This window comes from Phasianus colchicus, chromosome Z, assembly GCF_987193195.1.
Source record: "Phasianus colchicus chromosome Z, bPhaCol1.hap1.1, whole genome shotgun sequence".
In the NCBI taxonomy this organism is placed as follows: domain Eukaryota; kingdom Metazoa; phylum Chordata; class Aves; order Galliformes; family Phasianidae; genus Phasianus; species Phasianus colchicus.
Window position 1 is genome coordinate 70,657,140 of NC_143476.1, and position 22,081 is coordinate 70,679,220.

Consider the following 22,081-nt stretch of genomic DNA (forward strand, 5'->3'; position numbering starts at 1 on the left):
TGGAAAATATGGTAAAATACTCTTCATGTTTTGATTACTGTAGTCTCATGGAAGCCAAATACCACAGCACCAAGGAAAACGACGTTTTTCTTGAGTCTTTTCATGAGTCTTCTATCTGCTGAGTGGCATGGTGCTAAACCCTGCAACTGTCTAAGAATCCGTTCTACTAATTTACCCATGCCAGAAGAAAAGTAGCAGACAGTCATTTTTTTCTTCATTCACATTCAGCATAAGCAGCATTGTAAGAAGAAAACTTACAGTTATTGATTCATCCATTTCCAGAGTTTCTGCTGTCCCATTGTCACAGTTAGCTAGCTGAGCTATTTCTAGAAACAAATATTAGAAAGTCCTTTTTAAACCTCAGTAAGTATAAAATTAAGTACCGAACTAAAATCTGAGAAGTGACAATTTTCTGGAATCATTAGTAAACAAGCTGACCTATCTGTAGTTCTCGCTAAATAACTATAGGATGTTTCTAAGCATTTAGACTATTAATGCCATCTGAAAAAGGAATGTGTGGTATTTATCATCTATGTACTCTTAAACAGCCAAGTACCAATAAACAGCAATACGTATTATGACTGCTGAAATGCAAGAATTCTGTGGTCTGTGTGTGATCCAAGTACTAATTTTCTAAAAATCACAAGGATCTTAGACTACCAGGGGATTAACTGCACATCATATCTTTGATGTACTACCTAAAGCTTCATAGTGGGAACAGTAAGGTTCTGGTTCAGTCTGATATGGATTCCAGATGTTTGCATCTTACACAAAGAAATGCTGAAAATCCTAACAGAACCAGCTAAAAGCCATTTTTTTTCCTCAAAGTTTATCACTTATGGAGTTACTAATACAGACTACTTCTCTGTGAAATGCTTAGATTTTGGCAGATCTAGCAAGTTTACCAGGTTGTCCCAATTTGTCTATGGTGCAGAGTTCCTAACTCTATCATGCTTTCCAGGGACCCATGACCTAAGAATTCCTCTGGGTAACAAAAGCTGAACAGGAAAGCTGGCAGCTAAAAGAACTTGGATAACTTAGTATAACTTTAATATACATTGTTAATTATACACTCTGCAGAGCCAAAGATCTACACTTGATCATAATTATGTGATGGGGATCAAAAAAAAGACTGCCTGAATCTTCTAAGATGCAATTTTACCATCAATACTATTAACTTATACAAAATACAAAAAGTAACTTAATATTCACACAAAATATATATAAGCTGGATTTTTCTATACAATAATCAATTACTAGAAGTGAAATCGTAGGTAATTATTCGCACAACACTTACTGTAATCATTAATTATAAATTAAGCATGTAGATAGTTCACTCATAGGGCAGATTGAGAGTAACTCTCGTATCTAATCACTACAAAACCCACAAAATTTGTTAAGTGTAAGAATCATGAGTACTTAAAATTTAATTAAAACAAAAAAACAGAAAAATCTGAACACAGGTCAACTAAAAGCAAAGAATCATCTCAGTGAATCATCAGAATTATCAGTGAAGAATAAACATTTTTAAAAATAGAATAGGCTTAAACAGTACAGGCCAAATTCTAACTTGAGAGTTTTCTGTCAAAACTCAGTTTCATGAACATGAGGGTTTTATAATAAATGTGCTGATGAAACCTTTATAGTACGAGTGAGAACTACACAAGATAGAAAAATATGGTTTGACAGCCTTCTCAATTGAGATTGTTTTCATAAATAGGAAATTAAAATGGGCCATTTTTAAACAGAACTTTTGCAAAATATCCATTATCCGAGAAATACATATTATTTACAAACAGTAGGTATTAATGGAATGGAACCAAGAGTCAGCTTTCAAAACACAGAGCCATGGAACAATTTTGTAATGCCTGAAGAGAGTTTTAAAACTCATCTAAATACCATTAAACATCTGCCCTTTTTCTTTCATTGATTTAAACCATTTCTGAAGTCTCATGATTCAGAAAAGGTAAAGATGGAAATTTAAAAACCGGGGGGGAAATTTCTCCCCAGGGAACTCTTCAGAAATGCAGCCACCAGTCTCTGATAAGTGATGAATCTGTTGTGGTATTGCTTTCAGTACAGTATAAATTTATCTGGCATTATCTCCCAAGTAATGCATGCATCATTTCACTCAAAGAAAGGATACTACAGCTATGGCAGAAAACAAAGGAGGCAAGTAGGGAAGACTCTAAAGCATTCAGTTCTTTTTCTCTGTAGAGAAGTGAAATCCCTTCCATGAACATTTACAAATGCTAAATACTTAAAATAAATACAATTCTATGTGGAGCTGCTATTCTAATTGCATTTACTGACACATAATTATTTGAAAGCTTTCTGGTTCTTTCTTCTATCTAAATATTTTTCAGTATTTTCCATTTTTGGACACAGAAATGTAAAGGCACAATTGTTTTCATAGAATCATAGGATGCCTTGGGTTGGAAGGAATCTTAAAGATTACCTAATTCCAACCCCCTGCCACAAGCAGGGTTGCCATTCACTACTTCAGGCTGCCCAAGATCCCATCCAACCTGGCCTTTACTACCTCCAGGGATGCGGCATCCACAGCTCCTCTGGGCAGCCTATGCCAGCACCTTACTGCCCTCTGAGTAAAGAATTTTCTCCTTATGTCTCACCTGAATATCCCTCATTTTAGTTTAAAGCCATTTCTCCTTGTCCTATCACTACCAGACCACGCATAAAATTGGTCACCTTCCTGTTCATAAGCTCCCTTACCAGAAACATAATTTTGTGTTACCAAGTCCCCTCCTAGAGATCTCTCTTGTTCATAACACAAAAGACAAGCAACAGCACTAGCTAGATCCATTTTCCAGGACAGCACTTCTGCTGAACTCCAAACTGTGGGACTAGCACAGTATGCAATGAACCCAATTTCCACTTTTCACTACTAATAGAATCTGATTTGAGTATGAAAGAGAACGCAGTCTGCTGAGGAGAAAATTCTAGTTTTACCAACACTGTCCTTAAAACAAGAATCAGGCAACAAAAAATCTTCTGCAATGACAATAATTTTACAGGAACCCAGTCAACTTCTCCCCTCTATAAGTCCTAACTATGCACACACATGTTGCTCAGAAAAAGAAATCTTCACAGTCTCAGTAGGAAAGGGAGTCACCCTTTTCAGTGAGTGTACAATGTAGGAAGCCAGGAGCCATGAAAGGCAAATTATTTATCAGTCCAGTTTCAGTTATATCTACAGTTGGTTAATAGCAGATAGCAAATTAGAGCTGTAAATTTCAGCTAGAGTTAAAATAAGGAAGTTTTATTGCCTGAACGTAAAAAGATGGGCATCATTGATACAATGCCATCTGTGAATGGTATTCATAGCAGAAAATCTCAAATGGCCTTTATAATGCCTTTAAGCTTGTGACAGAACCTGTGGGTGAAGTGAATGCTTTCTGTTGTGCTCTCATTTCTACTCTGATTCCTTGAGGCACACTCAGAGTATCTCAACAATCATATACATCAGTAAGGAAGCATTTGGACGTTTATAGCTGAACCAAGAGATGCACTTACCTTCCAAAGGATCTTTATTTAAGCCCAGCTGACTAATAATGTAGCGGGGAATGTCTGTTTTAATGCCTTGTCCCTCTTTAGCATGGCCTTCAGCTGCTTCCAAAAGATAGTAAAACTCTTCTGGATCAAATTCCTAAAAGAAAAAGAATAACCGTCATTCTCCCTGCAGAAACTGAAGTATTAGAATCTAATACACTAACTTCCTTAGCTGTATCTACCACAAATATTTCCTTATTAAAAAAAAAAACAAATAAACTTTATTACTCTAGTATTAGTAGCCTATCCTTCTATTATGATTCCTATACAACATAATATGCTGTAAGCAATACAATTTTGCATCCTGTATTTTCATAATACGAAGTTACTTGCCAGCAGAACTCACCACAGTATTCTGTGAAATGACATAACCAACAACACGTTATTCAGTGACAAGATTTCCCATAAGTCTTCATCTCCCTACTTTTGCTTGCATACAAAAATCTGCTACTGAAATTAACTATGTAAATAAATTGCTCTCCACTTCTAAATGTCTGAAGTATTTTAAATAAGAATAACTGTACAGTGTTTTAAGGAAAATATAATTGAATAAGTACTTGACTTTAGAATGAAGTCATTGTAAGCTACTGAAAACAACATTTGAGCTTCACTGATCCAATTGTTTCAAACTAGAAATAAAACATCACCCTTTGGGAGCAAACTGTATTACTATATAATTTATTCCACATGTAAAAGACATGCCTTCCAAGAGTAAGAAAAGAAATCCTTTCCTATCCCATAAGTCCTTTAGAAACATATTTATTTCATTAATTTAACAGAAGGTAAAATTAGGAAATCACTTAATAAAGTAAGAAAGATTACCAATAGGGCATTTTTATTTTTTTAAATAATCTTCTGTTCTCTTTCCAATATATTCTGTCTGTATCTACATATATCAAAACTTCACTCATATAGACACTACATTCTTCAAGGTGTTCCTACTGGCCATCAACCTCAACAGGTACAATGCTTATGACAGTGAGAGCCCCTAAGAATTTTTTCCAGCCACTATGGTGGAATAACCTTAGTGAGCCACCAGCTGTCCACCAAGCTGCTCTCTCAGGAAGACGAGGAGAAAGTATAACGAAAAATACTCGTGGGTTGCGATGAGGACAGGAAGACCAATTATCACACAGGCAAAAAAAGACTTGTCTTGGAAAATATTTAATTCACTGTGAACTAAGAGAAAAAAAGCAAACTAAAATCAGAGAGGGCAGCCTGTCCACCATGGGCCTCTCCTAGGCTGCAGTGAACTTCTGCTCAGCACATGGAGCATCTGCCTCCTTCTGCAATGACCTTGGTGGCTGCAGGGCTTCTTCTCTCACACTTTCACACTCCTCCCTCCCAATTACTGTAGCACAGCATTTTCCCCTTTCTTAAACCTGCTCTTCCAGAGAACAACCAGGATCACTCATGGCTCCAGTCACCTTCTCAATCAGCTCTGGATCCAGCTCTGCTATGACATGGAGCAGTGCTGAGCTCGGCACACACAGACTATTCTGGCTACCAAAAATGCTGCCACGTACATTAAATGCACCGTCATGAAACACTGATCAAATTAACCAGATTTTTTTTTTTTTTTTTTTTAATCTCCAGCCTACCTATTATTTAGCTCAAAATCTTTGGAGACTGCCGTCCTGCCTATAAATCTGGATTGTGTAACAAGGTGTTACCTTGTACCTTACTCTTCCCATCTGACACATTGTCTCCATCTGAATCTCTTATATGTTGCTCCTTGATACTGAAGAGCAACAAGGTGAGCATATGTGCCCAGACTTAACTATCTTCTTGTGAACCTAGCAGTGGTATACATATTTACCATTTGGTAATAAGTCAAGGTAATTTCAACATAGATACCTTTAAAGCATATATAGCATATATAATACATAAAAATGTAACATTATACATACTATATGTAATGCACACAAGCATATATACTTGCATACACACATGTAAATATTAGAAGTAAGAAATTCATTTCCTCATCTTAACTTTAAACATATGTCCTTCATTCTTCATGTACTGAAGTGACTGCAAATGGAGAAAATCTCTCAATATTTGGCAGTAGCTCCTGGCACATGAAACTAAAAAGAAGTCTTTACTCATATGATTAACATGTAAATACAAATAGGAACACACATACCACCAACACCTGAGCTAAAACCCAGCTAAAAAGCTGGAAGAAAACTGATTACTTTACAGTGTATGAAACTTTTGATGACAGAAGCTATGGAAAAGCAACAATATTTTTTTTTGCACGATTAAATGATCCCAGTGACTTTTAACTGGTAGTCTTAACAGCTTGTGTAAGAAATGTGGGTCTTGTTACAATCTGCCTGGATTTTTTCAAGCCATTTGCCTCTGAAGAAACCTACTGTAAGAAGAGTTGTTACGTTTCAGCTTAAATCTTCTACAGACTCCAAGTAAGAACACTCCAAAAAAGCTGTGCCAGCTTTCTCTGCCATTGCTGCTCTGAAAATCTACACAGCTGGAAGCAAGTAAGCACTAACACTGAGAGCACAATTTCATTTCCTGAGAGAAATGAAAAATACTGTCCGTTCACTCACATCAACAGGCTCAGCAAAGGGAGAAATGCAGGATGTACAGCAGTTCCAGCTCAACTGTGATAGGCTGGAACAAAATCCCAAAGTCATAAGCTAAGGGAATGTAGATTTAGACTTTCCAGCTATAAAATTTAGCATTTACAGAGAATGAAATAGGAGCCAAACAGGTCATCAGGAAAGAACCCAAATTAAAAGATAAGACTAGGAACAGGAGTGGATGGGAGAAAGAATATATGAGAGGATGAAGTGCTACAAAGAAGCCTAGGTCTGTCAGCCCACAGCATGTATTTAAGAGCAGTTCTCAACATGCAATAAAGAAATCGTGGAACAGAGAGAAACAAGGCTTCATATCAGAAACTGTTTAAAGGGCTGGAGAAGGATTAGGTGAAAAGGAGCAAGAAAGATCACTTCAGATATAGCTGAATTAACATTTTAGAGGACACAGTGAAGACACAGCACAAGTCTGCATTCAATGCCTACTAACACATCCTCTTCTGTATAACTTGTCATTATTTTCACATCATTTATCCTGTTCAGATCACACACCATATTTTACATTTCTGCTGAATTACAAGTCATGAACAAACTGCAACTTATAAATAAATAAAAGAGTCATCTCTCAAAATGCCCACAGCAGACAGAACAATCTAGGCTGTGGATTAACTGTGCCACAGACGAAGAAACACAGCACAGAGCCAAAATCAGTTTGGAAAGACTGAGTAGTTCGGATTCAGTGGTATGCCAAAGCAGTTATGACACTTCCAGGCATAACTTGAGTCTAGCAGCAGGTTAGTGGCTCCCACATACACAAAGCCTTGCCAGCCTCAAATAGCTGCTTGCAGCGTCAACACTGCGATCCTGGTATTGGCAAGTACAACAGCTCAACAAAGTCAGCTCAGGCTCCTTGCCAAGCCTGTTGGATTCGGGCTGGCTCTTACATGGTATTTGGGTGTCTACACCATCCTCTTGAGCACACCATGTTCTGTGAGCATTTATTACTTCCACTGAACAACTGAAGGACACTGGCTCTGTCTGCAGGAACAACTTCCTGCACCTGAGCCTCCCCAGTTCTCACAGCAGGGGCAAGTGAAACAGAAACATGCCTAGATGGCCTGGCACAAGCTCGCCCAGTATGGCAACACACATGCTATGCTCACACATAAGTTAACTCCTTTGTTTCTTCTGAGAATAACTAAGGGTACTTGTATCTCCAGATACCCTACTGCAGAATGGACTGCAAGGTGTATACAGCCCTGGCAATTGTTCAGCACAACAAGATTATAAAACTTACAAGAATAAGAACAATGGGAAAATCACCAACCAATTATGATTCCGGAAATGTCTTCCCAAGAGAGTAACGAAGTTGAACAAAGCAATAGAAAAAACAAAACCATTTTAAACTGGAGTTTCCTAAATTTATGAAAGGAATTTAATAAAGTATTTGCAATAGCAGGGAGCCAAACACAACTGTAGGAGGTCACCACAATACCAGGGAACAAACACAACTGCAGGAGTTCTACACTAGTATCTTGTTTCTGAAATAGAAGTAAAAAAGATCCCACCAACAATGAAGCCTTGCCAAGTTGTTTGACCATACTGTAAAGGAAATTGAATACTAATCCAGGAAACTTCCCATAATAGCAATTAAGAAAAATCTAGATATAGTAGCATCACCTTACCAGGCATTCCAGTAAACGAGCAGGACGAGCAATAACTATGAGGATTTTTCTGACTAGTTGCTTGATATATGCCAGTTCCTCACTCTCTGATCGCTCCTGAGCCTAGAACGTGAATACAAAGGAAAAATAAAACAAACTGCATTCAATGCACAACTCATGCACGCTTATTTCATACTTGCAGGTTTTGAAACATGAACTTGAGACAACAGTACATAATTTTCAAGACAATCGTAGAAATAACAAGAATATCAACATTATAAATATCATATTGAAGTAATACATTTGTACAATTCTAACACCGTAACAACTAAGTTAAACTGTCCAAACTAGACATAATTTCTGCTTTTTAGATTTAAAAAAAATAATAATATTATCATTGTCAGTTTCTCAAAAAGGACTACGATTGAATACAACACGTATTTGCGTGTTTGTCTCCCCATTTACTAACAGCTTTAGGAAGAGATGAAAAATGAAACAATATTTATGAACATAAGCAACATTCATGTCAAATTGGTCATAATTTCCTATGTTCACAATTCCTAGCCAAATAACAATTATTTTGTTATTGTATTGTATTGTATTATATTGTATTATATACTATAATGTTATAGAATTATTTAAACAATAATTACTATATCTACAGAGTCAATACTAATTGGTGCAGAGAGAGGCCACATACAAGTACACGCAGAAAGAAAGACAATGACAAATCAACTTCTATGATGGTAATGAAGAAGAGTGTAAACTGTTACAAAAGAATACAGAGAAAATTCTGGAAGGCTTAAAAGTATTTGCACAATGGGCTAAACTACATTTTAAATTTCTTTTAAATTTTCTCCTTTAAGAACAAAAGGTGTAAACAAGGATGCCTATGAAGGCAAAGAGGCCATGTGGTCCTCCTCCTCACTAAAACATACTGTTAGCCCCCCAAATACACAAAGTATTTCTTTGTTTTGAATATTCTGAAGTTTTTTCCTCATCTTTTGTTTGTACAAAATCACCAGAACTTAAACAAAACTAAGAAACTAGCATTTTAAGAGAGATTAATACGGACAACTAAGTACTTTTTGTATAGATCATTAATTTTATTTTTGTAGTCAAAAATCCTGCAAAAATATGATGCTACATGCTGCTCTCAACACTGTAATTTAAAAGTATATTAAGTAGCTGAAAAATAAATAAATCTATGCAGTTTAAAAAAGGTAACTTTAAAAAAAAAAAGCACAATCATCATCTAGCATTCTGTAATGGGTTTCAGAAGTACCTTAACCAGACATACACAGTTGTATTCTGCACGCTACCAACCAAGCCCACAGAGAACTCTCTTGTAAACAAAACGCCTGCCTGTTTTGACCACATTCAGAATTAAAAGCAACTCTGTATAGTTCTGTGAACACTCAGTTGTACACCTGAACAAAAGATTCAACAAGAGTTCAAGTAGGATGAAGCAGGAAAGGACACTGATACACTCAACCTCAACCTTAGATTTACAAAGATGTGAGATGAATCAAGCTACTCAAGCACTGAAAGAGCCTTCCTCTGATTATACACAGTAACCGTAAGGTGCCAAGTAGCAGTAGGAGATGCAGCTTTCTACTGAGCATCACAGCTGGTAACTGACAACAAATGCGACACATGAATCCAAATCACAACAGAGTGCCTGCAGCTGAGCTGAGGAAAGGACCAGGCTTTCCTACTGCTGAATTACATTTTTGGGAGGTTCTTATTTTCTCTGCTTAAAGGACAGGGCTTCAATAATCCATACATATTTCAGTGATGCCTTAACTTTTACACTGCCTTATGAAAAGAAGTTCAGAATACAGTAGAAGAAACTAACAAAGTAAATCTATTGAATACAAGTTAACAAAAAATCAGCACAGGAAAAATCAACAAAAACAACAACAAAAACAACAATCAAAACCTTTAGAGATTGCTACTTCATTTAAAAGAAAAGAAGAAACTATTTAAATTAACAAGGCAGAATACTTGAACTGGGAAAATGTCAAGTCTATCAAATCTGCTGGTCTATCACATCAACTTTGGCTCCCAATACACTATCAAGTCTCACATTTGCAGTTTTACCATTTAGTATTTCATTTATTTTAAAAATGATATATATATAAACTGTATTGACTTACAGTATAACATGCTGTAAGTTAGTTTCATGCTTTTGTTAATTAATTTACCAGACTATTCTACGAAGTTTCAATGCTTTCAGAACTGAATTTCTGCTAATAAACACTTTAATTATGAAGGAGATAAATATTTAAATAATTAATAATAACCTCCAACTAATGGAAACATAAGGGCTGTTGCCTCCTTTGTCAACACAGCAGGAAATTAGTAAGGTTGATAAAGTGGAAAGAGAGGTAACGGTATACATTTCCTCATTTATCCACAGCAAACAGAATAGCAAGCTTCCTAAGTTAGGGCTTACACACACACTTCTGTAAGCAATTTATAATTTACACTGCAAAACAAAATGCTGTTGTTTCTGAATCTTTACAACCTACTTATCACAGACTACATTAGGAATGTCTTTTGGTCCTTGTAGTGGTCCTCATGTAGACTAAAATTGCCACGAATATCTCTTTGACAAATTATTTGAGTGCAACAGTCATAATTATTTCAAACTGCAAACATATTTAAACCATTTTACTACCAAGCATAACAGTTCATACCTCCTGTAGCAATTTGTCTAATTTCTGTTGTAATTCAAGGAAGTATCGAGATGTGATGAGGCCCTGGTGGGATTTATCCAAACAATCTCGAGCCAGTTCTGTGATCTGATGGTGGGTAAAACTGAGTACACCATCTGCCAGCGGAAGGACGTTTTCTGGAGAATGATTTGTTATAATGTCCTGAAGCCTTTCTTCCATCTGGGCTGTGGCCTATATATAAATGTACACACAATAGATTACATCAGCCTCACAACTCACAACAATTACTTCTGGTTTTACAACATTTCTGCAGTACCTAAGAAGTTACCTATGTTTATTACATAGAACGACTCAAGAAAAAAGCAAGGAAATAGACAAGAGTGACAGACAAAATACCCCAATTACCAGTACAGAGAAGTGAAAGTCTTAGTATTTGATTATATAGCTCCTACATTTCGTCTGCCACAAGCAAAAAACAGTGATGTTATGATGCTCACTCACCAACATAATTAAAGTACACTAATGACTGTAAAACTAAGTCCAAGGCAAAATAAAAGCAATGAGAACTTATGGAGGTCTTCATATGTTTTGCTAAAACTGCAGATGCTACACATCAGATTATCTTCCTTCCTTTTGTACACGTTACACCACAAACACATTTTAACAGACAAACACATTTTAACAGAGTTTGAAAGTCACTAACTAAAAAAAAACAAAGGCTCATAGCTCCTGGAAGATGTGTTTGCTGCATGCATGACATGCCTGCTTTGTAGAATCAACTGTCTTGTTTCTCACAGTATAGCAGATTTAAAAAAACAGTGAAGATATTGCAGTATTGTCCTCATTAAAAATAATCTCACTCCTTTTAATTCATAACTCATCTACTGAAATGAGTGGTTCATTTCACACTGTTGACTGCTGCTAAATCTCTCTACAAATATCTTCATACTTTTATAAAAATAAAAACATAAATTTGACATAAATAAAAAAATAAATTTATATACATAAATAAATATGAAGATTTCCTTTAATTATACTTCTAAGCACTCTGGGGAACTGTATCAGTTTAACTTGTATTTTATTTTCCAGGAATCATGTAAATTCTAGGATCAACTAAGAGTACAGTGCTCCTAGCAACATGTGGCACAGGGGAACTCATTTTTGTCTCAGATTTTTGGACAAGACAGAAACATTTCCTGAGTTGCTTTCTCAGAACCAAACTCATGACAACTTCACGCTGATCTTCATCACTGAAAAAGCATTTAAGTCAACTGTCTGGGAAAAGAGAGAAATGGAACAGCAGTTTGCAGGTTTATCAACAGACTCTGCACAAGACTGAGCAACCAAAATTGTTTTGTTTACTAATTGAGTATGCGCTAACTCCAAATATACACCACCCATTGAAAGTGAATGCTATTGTTTCTTTCCAATCAGCAGAATATACTATCAGCATGATTAATTTCAAAACCAGTTCAGCAGCTCCTCAAATGAATGTCCAGTTCTCAGCAGGGATTTTCTTTATCGTGATCTTATCTTTGTAATAAGAACTTGGTGATGCTTTGTGAAAGCCATTACAGGCTTGGATCAGTAGTTTCCATAACAAAAACATAATTTACTTAAAACCTATGTTGCCTATTGATTTAGATACTGCGTATCTTAAATATAATTTTTTACCTTTGGAAACCTTTCTTTGTAGACATGGTTCATCATAATTATCTCATTGTCACAGCAGGCAGGAGAACGTCCAGGACTGCAAACAAAGCAAATTATTTCTTTATAGTTGTCTCAGCACTAGCTATAATTAGTAGGTTTTTTTTGAACAGTTTATTTGCACCAAGAAGTCAACAAACACTTTACTAAACAGGTATAATCTCTAATCAGTGGCATGCTTGGCTCTTTTCTGTTATTTCTGACCAGGCCTTAAAAATTACATCATATGCTTGACATCTGACTGCCTAACATGCTATTTTCTTAGTTTTTAACTGCAGTTCAGCATGTCTTGCAACACTCATGACATTACATTTTTTTCTCAGGAGGATGAGACATACACTTAACAGATGATTATATGTATGATTACATCTGCCCTTCTGAAGGTCATATGCAACCAAAATAGCAAAACCTGACCAAGAACTCCACTAGCTGCAAGTGAAGACATTCAGCGGTTTGTGAGGAGTTCATATACATACATATATACCCACATATAAGTACATATATTTAAACTGATCATGAAAAAAAGTCAAAACTATAATTTCCAATCTAAATGCCAGGTAAAGGCAGTCACTTCTGCAAGTAATGCTGTAACACACACAGGTTCCATGCCACAGACACTGTGCCTGGAAAAAGAAATAAAAGCATGAAACTTGCAGGAAAATCATCTATAAAAGGTACCCATGTCCTTAGCTAACCTAGCAAACTCCTTTTCACTGTCATAAATCTCATTTTTTAATATGTCCATCCGACTTTCAAGACACTAGCCCACCCAAATATGGCGTAAAAGATGTAAAATAAATCCCAAGAAGGCAATGTCCTCCTCTAGGAGTGTCTTCATCTTAACACGTACATAGGAGTTTCCTGAAATGCATTTCTTTCATAAGCAAAAGAAACGGCTTTCAGCTCTCTAAAAGAGCAAAAAAGAAAATAAAAAATATGATCTTCAATGAAATATACCTCCTACAGATGTCACTGCAAAGGAAGCTCTAAAGGTCAACTCTGGGAAACAAGAAACTGAAGTTTATTTTTATTAAAGAAAACAAGTGAATTAATGAATGGTTCCACCCCAACTCCCTGTCCATTTACTCTTCACCACAGTTCTTTTCAGACATTTCTAGTGTATAAATGCATTTCAAATTACTTTTTTTTTATTTTTTAAAGACAGTATTATTTAAACAATTTGAACTCTAGAAGTCTCTAGATCAGTATGGCGTAGCTCTTCAGAAGGGGATAAGTTGCCACCTTTTGCCTTATCTTGCACTGCTGAACATAGGAATAAAAACTTAAGAAGGGTTATTAATAGTTCAGGCACAGATTCTTACCTCTCGTATTCAGCAATTAGGAAAATAAAGAATGCTCCCAATACACAAAACCACAATGTTCTACAGTATGTAAATTAAGACAACTCCTTTCACCTGATGGACAAACCCACCTGAGACTTCTGGAGCGAGGGCGCATTGCTGTGGTCCTGCATCTGTTATCACTTGCAATGCTTTCAGTGGTACAGAAATGTTTAGATAAAAAATGTAGTTCATCAGGTGTTGGTTGGTATGGTAACTGGTGTAGTTTCTCTTGTGATGAACAAGATGACTGGAAAAGCAGAACACAAACTTCTATGAGTGAAAAAGCATTTTCAACATTATATTCTCTGCTTGTGAATGAGATTGTTTAATATAAAAATTACAGTTACTAAACTGTAATTTTAACTACTAAATTAAAGAAGAAAAAAATAATTAGTCTCAACTTACAGCGCTAAACACAGTTTAAATACAAAAACTACTTCAGTCTCAGAAGAATGAATCATCGCATTTCAGAAGTTCACATTTTGTCTTTCTAAGCCACAGACATCTGGTGTCAGCAATATACAATGTATTTGGAGAATATTTTAAATAGAATCTGCTGAAAATTAATTATTTGAGTAAGGCAGAAGAAGTATGTTAACTGTAGAGTACAACTTATTGCCACCATACAAATTTCAAATCTGTACACATGAACTATTTCATTATGTACAATCGAGATTATCAAAGTTTGGAGAAAAACAATCTAAATTCTTGATGAAAAAATTAATGTGCCATAATCCAGACTGATTACTGTAGATGCTCTACTGTTTCTGGTACCAAAAATGGTTTCTAACATGGACCAGTTCATGGATATTTGCACATCAAAGAATTGTTTGAGTAGGAAGAGACCCTTAACGGTCACCTTGTCCAACTCCCCTGCAATGAACAGAGAAACCTACAGCTACATGAGGTTGCTCAGAGTCCCATCCAGTCTGATTTTGAATGTCTCCAGGGACAGGGCATCCACCACCTCTCTGAGCAACCAGTTCCAGTGTCTCACCACTATAAAAAACTTACTTCTTATATCCAGACTAAATCTCCTTTTTTTTTGTTTGTTTGTTTGAAACTATTTCCCCTTGTCCCACCACCACAGACCCCACTAAAGAGTCTGTCCCCCTATTTCTTATCACTCCCCTTTAGATATTGAAAGGCTGCTATCAGATCTCCCCAGAGACTTCTCCAGGCTGAACCGCCCCATATTTCTTAGCCTATCCTCACAGGGGTGGTATTCCATCTCTTGGATCATTTTTGTGGCTCTCTTCTGAACACAATCTAACAGGTCCATGTCTCTCCTGAACTGAGGTCTCCACATCTGGACACAGTACTCCAGATGAGGTCTGATGAGTGCAAGAGCAGAGGGGCAGGATCAGCTCCCTCAACCTGCTGGCCATACCTCTTTTGATGCAGGCCAGGATCCGGTTGGTTTTCTGGGCTGTGAGGGCACACATCCAGCTCACTATCCACCAATATCCCCAAGTCCTTCTTGGCAGGGCTGTGCTCCACCCTTTCATCCTCCAGCTTGTACTGATAGTGAGGGCTGCCATGACCCAGGTGCAAAACTTTGCACTTGGCCTTACTGAACCCCATGATGTTCACCTGGATCTACACGACAGGCTTAACCAGTTTAGGTCTCTCTGGATGTCATCCTTTCCTTCATGTGCATTGACTGCACCACTCAGCATGGTGCCATCCACAAACTTGCCAAGGGTACACTCTACATCCCTGCTGGTGTGACAGTGTGACACTAGAAAGCTGTCTGGTATCACGTAGACATTACTTTTATTTTAACTGTGAAGGGGATAAATTCCAAAAACTTCAATTTCTTTCTGTAACTCATCAGTCCCCAGATGGCTTTTTCAGCATAAGATTCTTCTCCATGCCCATCTTCTCATGCAAACTATTGTTCTTATCTGTCTTCTCATGTAAGATATCAGGACTCATTCCTAGTTGCTCATTTATTGAAGGCCTACACAGGGGCCTTTGCATCTGTAGCAAAGGGCATCTTTGCTATTCCATTCAAAGTGAGAGAAGTCAATAAACTTCCATACTGTACTGACATGTCCACGCATTACTAAAATCAGCAGGTAATATCTGGGCTGTTAAGCAAAGGAACAAGACAGTCTTCACAATTACCTGGTAATTTGAATGGTAAAAGCTGAACAAATCCTAATTCTAAAAACTAAAGAAAAGCTTACTTATCACACAAGATCTCACGAAGTCACCTCTTGAAAGAAAAAAAAGATAAAAAAACGGATGGGAAAAGTCATCTCTCATAAAACTAGTGTATATGGGAAAGCTTCATCAAATTAAAGATAGCAAGACCACATTATCTTGCTTTGTTGCAGGCTAAAAAGAGTGTAAACCAAGAATTTACCACAGTTTACTGGATAGGGAGTAACCTGTCAAGCTGTAGTAACTCAATTATGAATTTCAACAGTAGCACATTTCTATGCATAATTCAGTACACAGTACAGACTATCCTCTTTCATATCTCACACTGTAGCAGCTAGCTGCAATTAACCTCATGCTTAATTCTAGAGCAGCCTTCACTAACTTAAAAGAACAATGACATTTCCCCATACAGACTGTCACATATACGTATTTCTAGAAAATAAATATCCTTTGCATTTCAGGGCATTCTAGGCACATCAAAAAAGCAATAATCTACTTCATGTTTTTCCACATGTAAGATAAGAGGCCTTTTCTTAAGGACTTCCAGCTACACCAGAACCATGCACCAGAGTGCATTTTCTTGGAGGTCTGATTTCTGAACTCCGCACAGATCAGACTTCTCATAGCAGAATTCTACAAAGAAAAAAAAAATAGCTATCCTGGCATCCTAGAATAGTTCATTCAAAAATTACATTGGATTTAACATATTTATTATGAGTGCATCACTACAGGGTAGACGATTCTTCAAATACAGAAATACAGATCTGCAGCCAATATCAGCTAATGTAATTGCAAAGATTTCCTTCCCAACCTCCCTGGTCTATCTTCCCATCCAAATAATTCACAAAGAACAGGGTATTGGGGAAAAAAAAAAAAAAAAGGTAACCAATTTTTTTTCACATTTTTTACTTCTTATGGGCCTCTTCTCCTAAAAGATACACAATAATCTTAACAGCATGATTTAACGGGAAAGATCAGATTCAACTTTGTTTCTTAGAATACAGCACACCAATAGTTTATTTTCAATTCAACAATCCTAGCAGGAGACATTTTCATCTGCTTTCTGCATTGCTTTTGGATCTGCAGCATGAAACCCCTGAAATTCCATTACACTGTTAATTCCACATCCAATACAAAAAACAAGCAAACAAACAAAAAACAAAATAAAACCACACCACCAAACCACAAAAACAGGGTAACAGGATGTGGTGTGCTGCATTCACCTCAGCATACTCATGAGAGGGTTACTATCAGCTCTTCTGTCCCTGCTTTGACTTTCAGTCAAAGTGAAAAGATCCAAGTTGTGCTCTATTGTGCCTGCAAAAACTACTTCTGGTTTCCAGTTAATAAATCTCTGGATTTATTAAGGTGTATCTTATTTATCCTGCTCTGAAAACTAAGCACTCATATATATAATTAAGACTACCACTTATGAAGTGATCTGTCTATCTTTATGGATCTGGAAAAATTCATAAAGAGAGGAAGGTTGCACAGTGCTAGCTGCTTCAGGTTCTGAAAACATGTGACATCAATTAGATGGGGAGTTTTCATTTTTCAATTCAAGTACATCAGCCAATGGGCAAGAAACGAAAAACTCCTCCATTAAGAAGCAAAGAAATAGTGACTAGTTTTAAAACTGAAATTGAGGTTGCCTCAATGCTTTTGCAGAGTTCATCAACAGCAGAGGACTCTTGAAAGAAAAAACAAAAAAACTCCATAAAGGAAAAGAAATACGGGGCATCAACTCTACGTTGCTGCTTTCTTCAACAAAATTTAATGTTCCTAGAAAACAGATTCACTTCCACAAGCTAGAAGCTGTTTGTTCAATGATATAAATCTATTTTAGTATTTATAAGATGTGGTTGTGTCAAAGAATATCAAGGGAGAACTCAAAAATAGTATCACAAAAGTTGAGATACATAACTCCATAAATGACAGCGTTTTTTTTTTTCCAGAATAAATGCAAATGTGATGTAAAAACTGTTTTGTGTTTCAGCACATCCAGACAGTAAACTTAAAATGGAGTAAAGAAAGCAGCAAAACACTCTAAACTACAATTCTAAAATAGAAGCTATCAAGGAAAAAAGCTATGCCTGTGGATGGAAAATTAGAACTGTGTTTTAAAACATTCCTGATAACAGCTTTGCATTTCTTCTCTAGCACAAGTCTCTCACTTCTAACAATGATAAGGTTACTATAGCAATTTATTATCTGACAACCTCCCTTACATCAATATATTTTAAGTGACCAGCATAGCATATCTGCACTAGTGTCAAGAAGAGGTGTATGAATGTGCACAATGGAAAGTGATTAGAGACAATGTGAAACAAACCATTTACTTGGCAAAGACTTGATCTAGGTCAGAGGTCAAAAATGAGTGCTGCTGAGAAGCAGTTCAAAATATACACAGGCTGCTCCAAAAGTAATGCCTCATATCTTATGTTAGCCTACAACATTGGAGGCATCTAATTACAGTGATATGGCGGTAGAGATAGAATCTTCCCACCAATATTCCATTTTATTTCATTGTTGTGTGACAAACAGCAGCAGAGGAACAGTTTGACAGAGCAGCATCTGAGATGGCAGAATGCATTAAGCAAGGATGTGTCACTGTATGAGGAAATAATTGCACCCACTGTCATTCACTGACATGCTGAACATTTATGGAGACCAACCAGTGGATGTAAGCATCGTGAGGCAGTGGGTGCTAGACTTCAGCAAAGGTGACAGTGATAGTGGGTGACCTCTGCTGGTGTCTATTCTTACAAGGGGCATGCAGGGTCTTGTTTATTGCTGGTGAAAATGTATAACTCATGGTGCTGACATTGAAAAATGTTTTGTAGATGAGAATTTGCTCTGATAGTCTTATCATGCTCTTTGTATCTGTTGTAGTTTCCATGAAAATATTTCACTATTTCACAACAGAAGTAAAATATACCCAGGAGAAGAGGTTACTTAAATTCTAAAATAAACATTAAAAAAAAAAAAAAAAAACCAGACACCAGGGGTCCAGTAAAAAACAGACAACAACAAACAGGAAAAGAAACGACACACAAAGTCTTACACTGCCTTTTCCTAAAGCAAGTAACCACTGCTTAATTTAAGAATATAGGGCATGTAATGAAAATCTATCTGTATAGCAAAGCGGATACTTACAGAAACAGTTGAGCTGGGTGTATTTGTACCATAGCCAGAAGAAGGGAGGGAAGCCAAAGACCAGCGGCGACCATCAGTCCTGCTGTGAAAACTGAGTTTAGTCAAATGAACACTGCAGTATGTAGAAACATCTATGAAGTGTTATTGTGAAAAACTGCATTCCAAAAGCATGTTGCAGACAAATTTTTAAATAGAAAGTAAACATTCACAAGGGACCACAATACACAAGCTTTCAGCAAAGATGATTAAGGCTTATGGACTTGCTAAAGCATTTTTCTAGTCCAAATTTATGAAATGAAACAATTAGAAAGTGAATTAACAGATCCAAGAAATGATCTCTCACTAATGTGCATGAAAACTGAACATGGAGTCTTCATAACTTTCAGGTTCATCAGATGAAAATGAATAAGAAGCAAATTAAAAATCTGTGAACAAATGCAAGTCATGATGCTCTGAACCACAAAATAACCAGAAGACTGCTTTAAGTGTAAGGGTAACGCTTTCTTATGTGACATCAGTGGAGGACAACAGCAAACTAACAAGCTAATTTAAAATAACTAGGAAATAATGATTTGGTGAACACTTAAATTTGTGCAAAGTTACATGTAGATCAGTAAAAAGAAATGTCTCAGAAAAATCATATTTAATCAGATTAAATAAAAATCGTAACTAGTGCCAATTCTACTCTTCACAGCTTCAGATGAGCTACACATAGGAAAGATGGAGCTTAAACAATCAAAGAGACAAACCAAAAAGCAACGACGAAGTCGATGTTTTGATTTCTAAGGAGGTATCATTTACCTGTCACTTCGGTGCCCATGACTGGAGTACAATTGTTATCAAATACGTTAAAAAAAAAAAAAAAGGAAAACAATACATATATAAATAGGAAAATTATTTTTATTAATACACAAGATGATGGCAGAGTTGAGAGGAAAATCAGAGTTCTGTTTTACAGCCAGTACAAAGATTACCTCTCAAATCCAATCTGCACAAAAAATACAACTCCATAAAGGAGAACTTAAGTCACAGCAAATCTGGAGCCCTGAATCTCTTGGAGAAACTTTCCTATCCTTTGAGGTAACTGTTAGTCTTTTCCCTTTCCATTCTAGCAGTTTGTTTCCTACTGCTTACTTACAAGCTACAACAGAATATATGTAAATACATCAAGAACTCCATCTGAAATGTTGTCCATTACAAATTACAACATATCTTAATGATATTAATTATGAAAAGAGAACATGTAGTAGAAGGACAAGAGTGAGTTTTGGAAAAACACTTAGCATACAATCATATAATCATCAAGGTTGGAAAAGACCTCAAAGATTATCTAGTCCAACTGTTTTGCTTTCATTTCATTAATTCTTCACCCTTTCCCAAAAAGGAATCAGCAATATCCAGTCAGTGAGCAATTACAAAAAGAGCTTTCTCTTGATTTTGGCTCAGCTGCACAACTTAGGTACGTTCATAGTTGGAAGAGAAAGAAAAGGTGATTTAAAATGGCTTAGACCTATATATTCCACAGCAGTGAGACAGAAAATACACTGTCAATGACTATCTATACTGAACAGAATTCCTGCATCCTACAGCAATTCCCACTCATAAAAGCCTCTGAAGAGGGAGGGGCAGTTATCACAGAAAATATCCCAGAAGCAAAGGAGAGAAAATAGAAATCATCCAATCAGGAAGAAAGAAGAAAAGCTAGTTACCTAAAGCATTTTCCCTGGACCCTGATATACTGTTTGTTGCTGGACTACAGCACAGACCTACCTCTCCAGAAGCTCTAGAAAGCAGTATCTGCCAGCTACCCATGGGATCACAGACACTGGACTTTTATGTAGTGGCAGATAGGAGAAGCACAGTCTATTCCTTTTGCATCACAGCATCAAATCTGGGCAGAGGAAGTTGATGCTTGTGCTTGTTGCAAAGGGGCCTGAGGCACACAGGTTATGTGGAAATAACCATAATACATATACCAACTTGATAAACTTTTATATCAACACTTTCAAATGTAGTGTTAACAAACATTTGTGCTATAAGCACTGAAGAAAGTTAGTTTTCATGGAAAGTGCTAAAAGAAGCTTCTCCGAATCCCAGCATAAGGGTTAAATATTTTAAAGTAACAGAAAGTTCTTGTGTTAATCCCATAAGAGAAAGATTTAAAACTATTCATTTGGAAATTAACGGACTTTCAATGCTCTAAGAATGGTCAAAATCAGCTGAAACACTGATAGACAAATTCTTTTTTTTTCCTGAATTTTAAGGTTCAGAGAAACAGGATGATTTGATTTTTTTTTATTACGGGTGGGAAAGGAAAAGTACTTCCTGCCTGCCTGTTTTTCTAAATAATGCTGTCTTTCACATCTGCTTTTTCCATTTTAAGCTATTTAAGGATTTAACTAATCTTCCTGAAAATACATTCACAAACAAAAAACCTATGAAGACGTATCTCTCCTTTTACAATAAGGACATTATAAAGAGGAAGTAAATTCAAAAGGAATACTTCTTTAAGGTGATGATTTAAAAAATGGAATCATACAGTATCAGAAAGACTGATACAATCTACTACTGTTTCAGGTTTCAGATAAGAATAAAAAGAATACATGTTGAAGCTTTCTCCCCTATGCAGTATACAAATAGAGATCACACGTTTCTTTATGTGTATTTTTATGAGCTGTTGTGTGTGCAACTTTAATGAATGTCTAAAAGAAAGGAAGCAAAGTTACAGCAGTGTTATCTCACTGCAAATACAACAGTTATTTGCCTGACATGAATGACAAAGACTGCCACAGCACTACTATTTCATTTTTTTTGTGTCTATATTCTTGGGTCAACATACAAACTTTACCTACTCTCCCAGGCTTAGAGTTAATGAGTATATTATTTGAGGTATGTTGACAAGGTATTAAGTGATATGGAACCAAAATGGCACAAATAGGCAGTCTCCCATGACACACGATCAGTTTAGTTTACGGTTCATTTAATAGTAATTTACTTCATAGATTACTTCAAATTCAAAAATTCTAACATTAATTAACCCTCAAAATGCTCCTATGACAGAGCTGTCTATCTCAGTTGTCCAGATAGTGAAAGAGATCAAGGTCAGATGTAATATCTGGTGACAATCCAGCTGTTACCTGCAAAGCCCAGCTCTAAATACAGGCACTTCTACTCCATCTTCTCTAATATAAGGATTCTTACATACTATACACTTCTTACATTGTTATAAG

At 36.3% G+C, this 22,081-nt stretch overlaps 1 protein-coding gene across 8 annotated transcripts in view; it reads right to left on the reverse strand.

The window, feature by feature from the left end:
• The window catches only part of MAST4 (microtubule associated serine/threonine kinase family member 4), a 281,493-nt gene that overhangs the window by 37,574 nt on the left and 221,838 nt on the right, over positions 1–22,081 (reverse strand). For 4 of the 8 annotated variants that reach the window (XM_090131677.1, XM_090131676.1, XM_090131678.1 and 1 more), the window contains 7 exons: positions 18,852–18,930; positions 13,616–13,773; positions 12,148–12,223; positions 10,495–10,704; positions 7,814–7,915; positions 3,535–3,667; positions 259–326 (listed from right to left, as the gene is read on the reverse strand). In XM_090131677.1, the coding sequence (XP_089987803.1) occupies positions 259–326; positions 3,535–3,667; positions 7,814–7,915; positions 10,495–10,704; positions 12,148–12,223; positions 13,616–13,773; positions 18,852–18,930 (826 nt within the window). Of the gene's footprint in view, positions 1–258; positions 327–3,534; positions 3,668–7,813; positions 7,916–10,494; positions 10,705–12,147; positions 12,224–13,615; positions 13,774–18,851; positions 18,934–19,652; positions 19,674–22,081 lie in introns of all 8 variants that reach the window. The other 4 variants (XM_090131679.1, XM_090131674.1, XM_090131673.1 and 1 more) reach the window with 3 other exon arrangements.